Source organism: Myotis daubentonii, chromosome 10 (genome assembly GCF_963259705.1).
Source record: "Myotis daubentonii chromosome 10, mMyoDau2.1, whole genome shotgun sequence".
Lineage (NCBI taxonomy): Eukaryota > Metazoa > Chordata > Mammalia > Chiroptera > Vespertilionidae > Myotis > Myotis daubentonii.
This window is the reverse complement of record NC_081849.1, coordinates 33,522,000-33,535,795: the sequence shown is the minus strand read 5'-3', so window position 1 is coordinate 33,535,795 and position 13,796 is coordinate 33,522,000. Positions and strand designations below refer to the sequence as shown.

General features: G+C 39.8%; 1 protein-coding gene and 1 pseudogene across 2 annotated transcripts; one reads left to right on the top strand and one right to left on the bottom strand.

Annotated features, from left to right (window-relative positions):
• Nucleotides 1-1,946: 1,946 nt before the first annotated feature.
• PRSS37 (serine protease 37) lies at nt 1,947-6,435 on the top strand. 2 transcript variants are annotated; one of them, XM_059656121.1, is made up of 5 exons: nt 1,947-1,980; nt 2,876-3,017; nt 4,735-4,985; nt 5,594-5,730; nt 6,295-6,435. In XM_059656121.1, exons 1-5 carry the CDS (start codon nt 1,947-1,949, stop codon nt 6,433-6,435), a joined length of 705 nt encoding a protein of 234 aa, XP_059512104.1. The 2 variants fall into 2 exon arrangements, with proteins under 2 accessions (XP_059512104.1, XP_059512103.1); XM_059656120.1 differs by having other exon boundaries at nt 4,735-4,988.
• A 1,159-nt stretch (nt 6,436-7,594) lies between these two features.
• On the bottom strand, nt 7,595-13,401 carry LOC132211346 (activated RNA polymerase II transcriptional coactivator p15-like; annotated as a pseudogene).
• Nucleotides 13,402-13,796: the final 395 nt, after the last annotated feature.

Sequence of the window (13,796 nt, the reverse complement as noted above, 5' to 3'; positions counted from 1 at the left end):
TTTGTTTTTAGAGATCTTTTCCTAGATAGTGACCCTGCTTTTCTGCTCTTAGACCTCACACTCCCAACCCAGTCCTCAAACTCCTGTCCTAGTCCATAGTATATCCAAAATATCTGGTGGAAACAACCTCAGAGTAAGTGTATCTCTTTCTCAACTTTTCACCTGTGTTAACTAAGTCCATCCTACACCAAAGGAAACTTTCCACAACTCCATGCTGTCTTGGAACCTCAGTATACAGGGTGGGCAATTGCTCTTATGGAAAATAATACAATAATTAATAAATAGTAATACAAGAATAAACAGTGTTTCATGCATACACAACTGTAAACCTACTTTTGCCCCACCTGCATTTCCTTAAGCAGCCCTCTCCACAATGTACCTCTGTGTTCATTGCAACATTCAGGAAAGTATGTGCCACATCCGCTTTTCATTTCACACCTGAGGGACTTGGTGTGAGGGAACTTTGTGTAGTTTTCCAAGATTCATGAACGCTGGTTGTTTAGTTGCAGCCTAGAGTATGTACTTAAAAAGCTGTTTATCCAGTAAGACCCAGATTTGACTTCTAGTCTTTCCAGTCATATGTGATTTTGAGAAAATTACTTAAATTCTCCCTGTTTCAGGTGTCACCTACAGCTCCAGAAAAAAAAAAAAATGATATCAGCCCAGCCTTGTCTCCTCTTTCCCCGGCTGTGACATTGAAATGAGATTATGGGCTTAAGAAAATTTAAAGGGTTATAGTGATACAAAGTGTAACTTACATCATATTAGAGTAAGTTAATATAGAATCACTACTAACAATGTCTGTAAAGAACTTAGTTCAGTGCATAGGATTCAGTAAGCCTTCAATGGGTGTTAGCTATCAGCATTACTGCTCTTTTTCTTGTTAAAGTGTATTCCCAATTATTCCAAGATGAAAGAGGCAGATGATCAGCTGAGAAATCTTTTCATTAGGTTAAAAAACCACTTAGAGGCCGAACCGGTTTGGCTCAGTGGATAGAGCATCAGCCTGCAGACTCAAGGGTCCCAGGTTTGATTCCGGTCAAGGGCATGTACCTTGGTTGCGGGCATATCCCCAGTGGGGGGCGTGCAGGAGGCAGCTAATCGATGTTTCTCTCTCATCGATGTTTCTAACTCTCTATCCCTCTCCCTTCTTCTCTGTAAAAAATCAATAAAATATATTTAAATAATAAAAAAAAACACTTAGAGATCCTGCCTTCTTAACTGTCATCAACATACAGTAGATCCTATAGCTGATGTAATCTAGAATTCAAACCATTCTCCAAATGTCAAAATAACTGCTCTATGAATGCTTTTTATTCCTATATTTTCTTAGCTCAAAAATGTTGATCAGGACGGCTAGACTAAATTGGTGATGATGACCGAGTGATGAAACAGTGACCGCAGGGAAAGATGAAGCTAGTGTAATAAAGAAGGGAGGGGCTGAGGGACAGTATAAATAACTACTGGGGGGTTCAGAGCAAACTTGGGGACACTGTCTTCTTGAGCTAAGGTGCAGAATCCTGTCCCCTGTAGTACTGGCCTCAGACACTCCATGGGGAATGTAAGTCCTGAGTCTAGAGCTCCCTTTCCCACAGACAGCTGAACTACTTTTAGTCAGGTGAGCTTTTAGGAATAGCAGATAGAGAAACCTGGATCCAGAAGTCTAAAGAGATAGGCTTCTTTTTCCTTTCTTCCCTGAAAGACCCCAATAGAGGTACAGTCCCCTCCTTCCCTGGTGCAGAAGGGCCTCCATCTGTTTATGTAGAACCCTCTTCCATCCCCTTTTAAGCCAAGAGCAGCTTTCCAATCTCATTGCCATTGCGTGTCCCCTATACTAACTATATCCACTGATTCTACCAGGTGTTCTCAAGGAGAAGACTGAGCTGAAAAAGTTCCATACTCTACTGATCTTCTTCTACATGTCACAGGGAAAGATCTAGATTGCTATGAAATTTATCTTCTGTTTGAGTGTCCTTGTTGGTATGTATACATGACCTTCTAATCTATCCTGTAAGATATGGGTTAATGTAGGATGGAGTAAGGCAGATGTGTGTGTAGAAGGTGCAAAAAAGAGTCAAGAGAAAGGGTCATGAGCAGAATTAGGGTTTTCCCTTCCTATGCCCCATTCAAGGGCTCTCAGGACAGGTTGAGCCCAGCCTTCCAGTGCTAATAGTTGGTTTGAATTTACTTCCAGACTTTATTTTATTTGTATATTTTTGCACTTACATGGTTTATTTGTTGCTTCTTATTTTAGACCATTGAATTACTGGATTTAATTATTTTTAACTTAAAGAAAAGTTACCAATATTTCCTTTGCTGTTTCATATTTATTAATATGATTTATACAATTTAATATGTATGATGTTCCATTTGTACATGTACTTTTTCATTTCAATGTCCAACATTACTGTATTGGACATTTATGTTTCCAATGTTTAGCTACTATAAAGAGTGCTAAAATGAGCATACTTATTCATAATCTTTGTCTACATCTGATTATTTTAGTAGAATGGATTATTGGGGCTGGAACTATTAGATCACAGGTGATGAACCATTTATAATTCTTGATACCTATTTCTAAATTGTTTTTCAAAAAGTAACAATCAATTCACATTCCTAAAAACAGTGAATGAGAGTCCTTCCCATTGTACTTTCCTTGATTGAATCTTATCAACATTAAACAAAAATGATTATTGTTATTATTAGATAAAATGGTTTGTCATTTCAATTTACATTTTTATTAGGAAAAAATGTCAAATATTTCTTGGCCAATTACTTCTTTAAAACTGTATATATTCCTTTTCAACTAGGAAATTATTGATGGTATTATTTGTTATAAGAATGTCTTATGTATGAAGACATTTTATTTTCTCAGGAGCATTTTTCTCCACTCACTCGTCTGTGCAGAAAGAAGACCATGCTCCCTATTTGGCATACCTCAAGTCTCACTTCAACCCCTGTGTGGGTGTCCTCATCAAAAAAAACTGGGTGCTGGCCCCAGCTCACTGCTACTTAACGTGAGTGTTGGGCATCCCCAACCCCCTGCAAAACAGCTACCACTCATTCTATATCAGTGGTTCTCAAATAGAGGCAACTTTCCCTCCAGGGCACATTTGGCAAAGTCCAAAGATATTTTTGGTTGTCACAATGAAATTGGGGTTAGGGGCGGCTGTGCTATTGACATCTATCTAGTGAATAGAAGCCAGAGCAAGGATGCTGCTAAACGTCTACAATGCACAGGACAGCCCCCACAGCACATAATTACCCAGCCCAAAATGTCAATAGTGTTGCCATTGAAGAACCCTGTTGTAGATATTATGCCTCAGCCTCTCATCAATTTTCTCAAGGTTTGTACTGGCAATATGAATGTGTTTGATAAGTTAAGGACCAGCAAATAACTTGTGATGCACTCAAACTGGATAAATTGAGGAGAATTTTCAAAAAGAACTAACAACAAAGGTATGGACAAGGGAAATAGGAACAATACAAAGAATAGTTCAGTACTCCCATGGTTAGTATTAGAAAAGTGCAGCCCTAGCTGGTTTGGCTCAGTAGACAGAGCATTGGCCCATGGACTGAAGGGTTGCAGGTTCAATTATGGTCAAGGGTCATGTATCTCTGTTGCAGATTCGATCTCTGGCCCTAGGGTTGGGGCAAGTACAGGAGGCAACCCATCAATGTGTCTCTCTCACATCGATATTTCTCTCTCTGTCTGTCTCTCCACCTTCCTTCCACTCTCTCTGAAAATCAATGGAAAAATATCCTCCGGTGAGGATTAACAAAAAAACAAAGAAAGGTGCAGTTACTACCCCTAGACCTAAAGGGGTGAGGAGAGAATGGGTACAAATAGGGAGGAGAGAGAGGGGGGATAGGGGAAGCAGAGCTAAAGAAATCATTTTATAAAAAGACCACCTTATATGAGTTGTAACCTTTGGTCATGAGACACAGCCAACAGCCAATCTGTGGCAACCTGCAGGAAAGGAGCCAGGAGGATAAATACTCCAACCTCACACTTCTTCCTATGGTTATTTTCTAGTGCTTCCTACTAGCCAAAACCCATTGATTTAATCAACATATATCATGTTACAAAGGTACACAGCAGGACAAAGTAGGACTGGGAGTGGATCTGATGAAGCAAACAGGAGCTACCCAACATTCAAGTCATCCCATTCTCTTACCTCTGCCAGAACAGAAATGCCCAACTGGATAGGTTGGCACTGGAAAGAAGGGAAATAATGTATCTGTGCTGTGCACAATTTTTTTCATTCTTTATTGTTGAAAGTATTACATGTGTCTCCCTTTTCCCCCATTGACCTCTCCCTGTCCGCTCCCGCCCCTCAGCACAGGCCCTCACTCCCCTACTGTCTGTGTCCATTGGTTATGCTTACATGCATGCATACAAGTCATCCATGCACAATATCCATCTCCTCTACATTAAGGACACTGCATGAAAACATAGTAGTTAAAGGCTCCGCCACTGGCTGTGGGACTAAGGGTGAATACTCTTATGTGCCTCCATGACTTTATCTGAAAAATGGGGATTAAAAGTAGAATTCACTTCATTAGTTTGTTGTGAGTGTTAAATGAGGTAACCCAGAATCCAGATGGAGTCCTTGGCACAGTACCTGGCACATTGCGACATTCAGTATCAGCTTTGGTGATGGTGATGACAATGATGATGATGGTTATGATGATGGTGATGACAGTGATTACTTCCAAACCCTCTCCCTCCAGAAATCTGAAAGTGTTGCTGGGAAATTTCAGGATCAGAGTCAAAGATGGGACAGAGCAGACCATTAGCCCCACCAATATTATCCGCTACTGGAACTTTAGTGATAGCTACCCCCAGGATGACCTCATGCTCATTAAGCTGGCCAAGTCAGCCAACTTCAGCCACAAAGTCCAGCCCCTCGCCCTCGCCACCAGCAACGTCCGGCCAGGCACCGTCTGTCTGCTTTCAGGTCTGGACTGGAGCCATGACAACAGTGGTGAGTGCACCTCTCACAGCAAGTCAGAGCCATCAATTATCCCTCAAGAGGACCACTCATGTTTGTAGAGATGAGGAGAGAGGGGAGGAGATTGGGAGGATAAGGGGGAGGGAGAGACTACAGGAGCAGTTTGGCAAAAAGAGACCCCCCACCCCAGAAGTCCAAAGCTCCTCCTTTGCCAGGATGTTTGATGCCCCACTGCCTCTTTAGGGCTTTGGCAGCTGGATCACAGGCCACCTCACTGCACAGAGGACAAGGGCCCTGATTGTCAGAGGCAGGATTCATATTAAAGAGGTTGAGCTCCTCCCTCTCATACAGGCTCGTTAATATGCAGAGGAGACCTCTGAGGACTTGAGTCAGGTCACCTCCTATTCCTCCAAGCCTGGACACAGAGTAGAAAGAAAACTCTGCTTTTTACAGAGACATGAATGCTATTTCAAAATCCTCAGGATTGAGTCTCATAAATGTCCAGGATCATTTCCTCCCCTTTTCTCATTCCTCCTTTTTCTCAGACACACAACCAGAACCCTGGTTGCAGTAGAGGGTGGAAGGGCTAAGTACCAGCTTGTGAACAGGAAGGGTTCTCTCTCCCTGTCTCCCCTCAGGCAGACACCCTGACCTGAGGCAGACCCTGGAGGCCCCCGTGATGTCTGATAAAGAGTGCCAGACAACCGAGCAAGGAAGAAGCCACAGGAACGCCTTATGTGTGAAATTTGTCAAAGTGTTCAGCCGAATTTTTGGGGTAATCTTTCCTCTATTTTCAGCTTTCATGAATATGTATGTATCTAGTTAATCACTTAATCCTGATATTTAAAAAAATAGGAAGTTTTCATCCTCTCAAATTTTTTGAGAATCTGATAAGGCTGCAGCAAGCTTGTGTTGTTTCTTCAGTAATGGGCTCTCCTTACAAATGTCTTTATTCATTTAAGGGCTTCGTGTCGGGCCTGCAGTTCATAATACTTTTATTCTCATAGCTGAAAGTGAAAATGGGCATTGCTGACAAAAATAATTTACACTTTTCACAAATTGAAGCTGGCTTCACCAGTTCAAATAAATGGGGTTTGACTCGTTTTACATGCGAGTTCTAAAGAGGTTTTTCTCTAACTTTCTCAAGATCACACAAGGCTAATGACAGCAAAGCCAGGTAAATGTCTAGAGCTTCCTGTCTTCCAGTTCAGTGCTCTGGTCATGACCCAGCATGCTACCTCTAGGCAGGGCTCGCCCAAGTTGGGGACTAGAGGGCTCCTTTGAGGAAAAAATCTGACCATCTCTCTCTCTGTCCCTCTCTCTGCACCATCTCTGATAGGAAGTAGCTGTCGCTACTGTCATCTGCAAAAATAAGCTCCAGGGGATCGAGGTCGGACACTTCATGGGTGGGGATGTCGGCATCTACACCAATGTTTACAAATATATACCCTGGATTGAGAACACCACTAAAGACAAATGAGACCGGGCTACTCGCTTTGCAGCCCACCAGCTCCACACCCGACTCTGCTACTTCCCCCAAACTCAAAATAAAAGTGTCCAGATAGAAATATCTGGAAGTATCACACAAGTAGCCTATGTTTTCTTATTTGATGGGGAGAACCAGGAAAAAAAGATGAAGTAAGCACTCGTTACACTGGATTGGGGGTCATCTACTATCTCATTTAATGCTTATAACAAACCTTTGAGGTTATCTTTTATCCCCACATTATAAATGAGAAAATTCTGACTGAAAGTGGTAACTTAACATTGTCCATAGCTGGTAGATATTAGATCCTGGAGTGGAACCCCAAGATGTCAGATTCTCAATCCCATGCTCTTATCCTCAAAATTACAGGAGAGTCCATGGGGCATCACAGCACGTGCTCTCTTTTATTTTCCTGCTACCTCTTTTTGTCATTCAAAGGGCTTGACGCTCTCACTTGGGGCTCACACCCTGGGTGCTGGAATAAGCTTTCTTCATAAATAGCCATGCTTGATTCCACTAATATACTGTCTGCAGCATGCAGCACGGAGAGAGCTAGTGGATGGACAGAAAGTAAAAAACGGAACTCCAGGAAAGAGTCAACAGCCATGAATCAAGTAAAAAAGGAGGCTGGCAGTTCCAGAGCAAGGTGAATAAGTCACCTCCATACAAGAAGAGCATACTCTCAGGGAAACAGCAGAACCCAAGAGGTAGAGATGGCTGAGAGGAGGTGAAAGATGGGTATAAATTGGACTTAGCCACAGATCATGAGATTAACAAGGTCAAGAAAGTGGGTACCAGTCCTCTTGTTGAGAACTTGGTAAAACACCTATCCAGATATGGAATTCAATATATAAGAGACTGGGGCATATAGGACAAGGATGGGTAAAATAATCTCCCAGAAGAAGATACAGGAAGCAATCACACCGTATCCTTGGGCAATATTTTCTATTCTGAAGGTTTAAAGTACAACCTATACTTTAATGACTTCTGTGTTAGACATAAAAATGCCCCCCATAAAAATGTCCACATCCTAACCCCCAGAACCCAGGAATATGGTATCTTACATGGAAAAATGCAGCTCTGCGGATGTGCTCATGTTTATGGACATTAAAATGGGGATATTATCCTGGATTATCTGGGTGAACCAATGTAATCACAGGGGCCCTTCAAAGTAGAAGAGGAAGGCAGGATATTTGGCCAGAGAGATGTGACAACAGAAAAAGAGGCAGTAGGGATTCAAAGGATGAGAAGGACCTGACCCATCATCGTAGCCTTTGAAGATGGAAGAAGGGAGCTGCAAGGCAAGAAATGTAAATAGTCTCTAGAAACTGAGAAGGACCCTCAGCCACCAATTAGCAAGGACACAGGGACTTCAGCCCCCTCTAAAACTGCTCTTTCTAGCCCTAACCGGTTTGGCTCAGTGGATACAGCATCGGCCTGGGGACTGAAGGGTCCCAGGTTTGATTCCGGTCAAGGGCATGTACCTTGGTTGCGGGCATGTACCTTGGTTGCGGGCACATCCCCAGTAGGGGGTGTGCAAGAGGCAGCTGATGGATGTTTCTCATCGATGTTTCTAACTCTCTATCCCTCTCCCTTCCTCTCTGTAAAAAGTCAATAAAATATATTTTTTTAAAAATAAAACTGCTCTTTCTAAATCACCAATGAGTTGTATATTTTTAAACCTAAAGGTCAATTCTCAACTCTCCTTTTACTTGATATTATCAGCATCATTTGACAAAGTTAGTCATTTCCTCTTCCTGTACTTGGCCTCCAGGACATCATGATCTTTTGTCCACCAGCTACTTCTTTCCAGTCTCCTCTACTGATGCCACCATATCTCTATAACCTCTCAACATCAGAGTTCCCTGAGTTTTAGTCTTGGACTTCTTCTTCTATCTATATATACTCACTTCCTTATTGACCTATACCAGTCTTATGATTTTAAACATCGTATTTAATCTAACAATTCCCAAATGCACATCTCCAGTTTGATCATTTCTCTAGACTTCCATATGTTCAGCTCTCTACTCAACATCTCCAATAAACATCTCAGATATAACTTGTCCAAAACAAAACTCCAAATCTTACCCCCAGATCAACATACTTTACCCACTGTCTTCCCCAGATAAGCTGATGACCCTGAAAGTTACTCAGGCCAAAAATATTAGAATCACTTTTTTCCCCTCATTTTAAAATTCTTTAAAAAGTGGTATGACTGTTGAAAGAAAAATTTATAACACTGTATGATGGGATTTTCAATGTATTTTTCAATATTGTTAGCCTTTTTATTATTGTTCTAGACCAGCCGTGGGCAAACTAAATGAATAAAACTAAAAAAAAAAAAAAGACTGTACCCTTTTATGTAATGATGTTTACTTTGAATTTATATTAGTTCACACAAACACTCCATCCATGCTTTTGTTCCGGCCCTCTGGTCCAGTTTAAGAACCCATTGTGGCCCTCAAGTCAAAAAGTTTGCCCACCCCTGTTCTAGACAGTATTACAGATGTCCTCAATCCCCCTTTTCTCTCTTTCCTCCCAGCTCCTGCCCCACCCTGGCCTTCACCACACTATTGTCTGTATTTATTGGTTATGTATATAGGTATATAAATTCTTTGCTTAATCTCTTCCCATCTCCCTCCACCCCCAAGATATATTGAGTGAAATAAGCCAATAAGAAAAAGACAAATATTGCATGATCTTACTCAGGAGTAGAATCTAATGAACATAATAAACTGATAAACAAAATAGGTACAGAGGCATGGAACAGAATGACTTTTGATTCCTCTCTTCTCTGATATCTCATATCCATTCTATAGCTAAATCCTGCCAGTTCTACCTTTAAAACATTGCAACAATCTTTATGTCTTTAATATGTCTTTGAGTGTAAATTCAGTGTTTGTTCATACAGAGTTAAGCAATTATCACCACTATTTAATTTTTGAATATGTTCATGATCCTTAAAGAATCTCTACACACATAAGCAATCACTACCCATTTTCTCTATATTTTGCCCCTGGAAACCACTAATCTACTCACAATCACTATAGATTTTCATACTCTGGACCTTTCATATAGTAAATGGAATCATATGATATATATAGTCTTTTATGACAGGCTTTTTTCACTCAGCATTATGTTTTCAATTTGTATGTATGTTATAGCATGTGTGAGAACTTCTTCCCTTTTTATGGCTGAATAATATTCTATATATAGAATATTATTCATTTTAAATATTATTCATTCATATATATATATTTTAAAGCCCAAAGATATTTTATTTTAGGCAGAAAAAAGCATCTCTAAACTTTTTTTCTTGGTGTCATTTGAAATTAAGAATAAAACATTTACTAGAATAAAATGTAATGCAGAATCTTATATTGACCTGCAGTCTGCTGATTCTGGATCTGCTCTTTCGTAAAGCTCTATAAGCTTTCCTTTTATCTTCGATATTCTTAAGTTTTTCTATAATGTGCATAAGAGTGAAGGGTTCTGTCCCAACTTATTCATCTTGTTTCACACCCTGTGAGCCTTTTCAATCTAGTTTTTTTCATTTTTTTGTTTATTTGTTTTATCTATTTACTCAGTGCAATTCTTGGTCATTAATTCTTCAAATACTTTATTCCTTCTTTTCATTTTTAACATCTCCTTCTGGGAATCCAGTTACACAGACACTTACCCTGTTATTTCTTTTATCTTTTTTTATGATTTGATTTTATTTTACACTAGGTGGTGGGCACAAAGCAATCCTCCTTAATAAAGTTGACAATTAGCTTCACTCAGAACATTTTTAATAAACCACATTAACAAAAAGTATTATTGCAAATTGTTCTGCAATCCAAACATACAATAGCTTGGAAAACAACGTTTAGAAAACAAAAGCCAATGTAAAAAGATAGATAAAAACAACTAAAACAGTGCAGATTTTGTATGGCTCTGATTTCACCATTTCTTACTGTATCGTCAAAGTCAAAAATCCTTTCCTTCCGCTGGCTCCATTGCTCAGGACTTAAAAAACAACAACCACCACCTTTCTTCCTGGGTTCAGTTCACCTCAGGATCCACCCAGTATTCTCTAATATAGGCCTTTTCCTTTAAAGTCCCCAATGCTGACGTACCCTGTTTTCCCAACATGAGACGTGTTACCCTGTCTGCTGCTGCTGCTGCTCTGCTTGGAGGATGGCAGAGCTCTTGACGTTTCATCTGTCTTTTGCTTCTTTACAGCTTTTTCTGGAGTAATGTGCTTCTTCCTCTTCCACTTTGTCACCTTCACTGTCAGAATCACTGCCAGAAGAGCTCAAAGAAACAAGTTCTTTGATTTAGGCACTGCTCTGCCCCCACCCTGTTATTTCTGTGGCAAACAGCCTTTCTTCTCTTTTACATGTTCCATCTCTTTATTACTTCCCAATGCCTTCTAAGAGAGTTATTTGAACTGGGCTCCCCATTCATCAATTCAACATCAGCTGTGTCAATTCTGCTGCTTAATCTAATTGTTGCGTACTGAAGGGAAATCAGACTTGTCCTCTCCCCAGGACTGTCCACTAGGGCAGGAGTGTAACCTACAGTCAGCCAACCAGAGGCCCATGGCCAGGATTTTGGACCTTGGAGCTGTGACACAAAGGGACCCATTCACAGAGGCAGTGGCAGTGTCCAGACCCAACGTTGACAGGTGCAATGTGAGGGGTGGTGCCAGTATCAGTCCTGTACAGTGACTTGGTTGTGTTCTCAGAGGTTTAAACCCTCTTAGTTCCCATACTGACACTGACTCTCTGGCCTTCCCATGGATTCTTTGAGATAGGCTATTCTCTTCCAGCAGGTTTACTATCTCATATGAAGTTGAACATATGAATTGGGTCCTGGAAGAAGTATAGGAGAGTTGAAGAACCAATTACTTCCTTCTACATAATTCAGATTCTGTAGATACTGTTATAAGTTGTGGTTCAAATAAATAAAGTTTAAAAACACAGTACTTAAAGTTTTAAAATGAATGATTGGTAGAATGACAAATAAATAAAACTAATCAAATTTAGGAGAGGGGAACAGATGTGTGGTTAAGTGAGATACTCCCCCAACTTTGATGAATGGGATTCAGAAGTCAAAGTTCAAAGTTGATAAAACCAAGTAAGAGAAGCAAATCTTATTATTTTGAGTTGTGAAAATAATCACTGGAAGAACTAAGGTAAATGGTAAAATATGACTATATTTGGTTAGTGAGACATACTAGAGAGTAGAATGGGCAAGTGTTGCACTTCATTTTCTATATCATTTAAATATTTTTCAGTCCTCCTATGGCCACATCATCACAGATCACACCCCATGATAGAAAGGAATGCTAGTATAGTAATATGTACATACAAGTGTGCATGGAGCCAACTGCAGTGCCACAGCTCTGAGAATGCAAACTATAAAAGATTTAATTACATAGGAATCAAGTCAAGAACACAGATTTGCCTCCAGATTTGTTTTCTTGGATAAAACACAAAGCAGCCTCACACCCATCATGAGCTAAATCAGGTTCAGAAAAGGAAGGAAATCCAATCCCAAAAGGTGACTGGGAAAATGCAAGTGTTTTATCCCTAGGAAAAGCAAGTCTTAAAAATGTCCATCTGTCATGATTTGACCTTGACTCCCAGGCCAAAACCAAACTTGCAAGATTAGTTGCTTATTTAATCTGTTTAAATACTCATAAACTTGAGCATTCCACAGGCAAAGGCTAGCATAAATTCTTTCAAGTATGAACAAGAGGGACTTAAGATTTACTGGAATACACAACAAGACTTGGAGTCCAAAATTCTGGGACTGTTTTACCTGCATTTTTACCAATTGATAGTTGATGATCTTGAGACAATCATCACTCCAGCCCAAGTATTTTTGTCTATAAAATGGGCTTAGCATCACTAACTGCATAGAGTTGCTATTAAAACGTAATTAAATTATGGACTATATACAAGAATACTTGATAAAATGTAAAGTCCTAAAAAAATATTAGGTACTATTATTATCATTACAACAGTTGGTCACAAAGGACATCTGTATAAACATAGGCATGGCATAATGAAAAATTCATCCTGCTACTAAAAATATAACCAAGGAGAAGCATCTCTCTACTTGAAAAGATGGATTATCCCAGAAGGCAAAAGATGGTGCTTGACCTCACACAATTCACAGTGGTGTCGGCGGAGCCAGCTCTCCCCTTAAGGATTAGCATCCACATGGGCCTATCATGAACCTCAGTCCACAACTTTTGGAAGGAAAAGACTCATGTTGGAGAGAATAGATTAATAAAATAGATTAACATGGTATATAAGAAGTGAAAAAAAATTAGGTATATTAAGGATTGTCCATTAGATTCCAGATCCCCTAGAACTAAACCTAAAGCCATGTGTTTAAACAAGGTTAAAACTTAAGGCTGAGAAAGTACATAAGAGAGAGGGATGGGATCCAGGGGAAGGCAAAGCTAGCTCTTCAGGAAGGTAGCATGTCCAGGAAAGAGCCCTGGCCCAGCAGTCAGGACACTAAGCTCTGGTCCCAGCACTGCCATAGGCTCTCTAGGAACCTCTGGGCCGGCCATGGCCCTCTCTGGGCCTCAGTTTCTTTATAATATAAAGAGAAAGAGAAGTTGTAAGATTAGTGAGCACAGCAAACCGATCATTTAGAAAATATTTACTAAGTGCCTATGATGGGCTAGATGGTGTTCTAGGCACCAGGAACCTAGAAGAAAACAAAAGTAGATAGAGTTCCTGATGCTACGGAGCTGAGTCTACATCAACTCATGCATGCTCAGACTCCGGCTTCAGGCTGCGGAAATGCCAGCGTGGGCAGTGTGGATGGTACATGACCAGAGAGGATGCGGCCTGACCTCTTCAATGAGAAGTGTTCTTTTTGAGAACAGAAGCAAATGCCCCTCACACCCTTTTTGCCCCAGTCCAGGTTTGGACTTTGAAGCTTAATACAGATCATGGTGGCTAACTGACTTTTATGACTCAAAGAACCTTCCAGAAATATACAGATGATTTGTTGTTGTTTTTTAATTAGATAACTAGACCTACTATCTTAAGTGAGAAAATTATTAGATATATCTTTTTTTAAAAGCTTATCCAAAATGACTAACATCAATGCATAGGTGAATTTTCATAAAATTCATAATCACTGAATTAATTGTTCCTAATCTCTGTTTTCTATAATAGAAAAATGTAACTTATAGATGTAATTTTAAAAGAAATTAATTTATATATTAATATATATATATATATATATATATATATATATATATGGAAGAGCATTCTTTTACCAAACATAAAGCCCAAGTATTGATTTCTTTTTTCTTTTTCTCTTTATTTAAATATTTTATTGTT

Bases quoted from the DNA above. Each gene is read 5' to 3' on its own strand.
- PRSS37 (XM_059656120.1), top strand. From the start codon at position 1,947: ATGAAATTTATCTTCTGTTTGAGTGTCCTTGTTG. The intron at 1,981-2,875 runs GTATGTATACAT...TTATTTTCTCAG, and splicing joins CTGTTTGAGTGTCCTTGTTG to GAGCATTTTTCTCCACTCAC. The intron at 5,731-6,294 runs GTAATCTTTCCT...CATCTCTGATAG, and splicing joins TGTTCAGCCGAATTTTTGGG to GAAGTAGCTGTCGCTACTGT.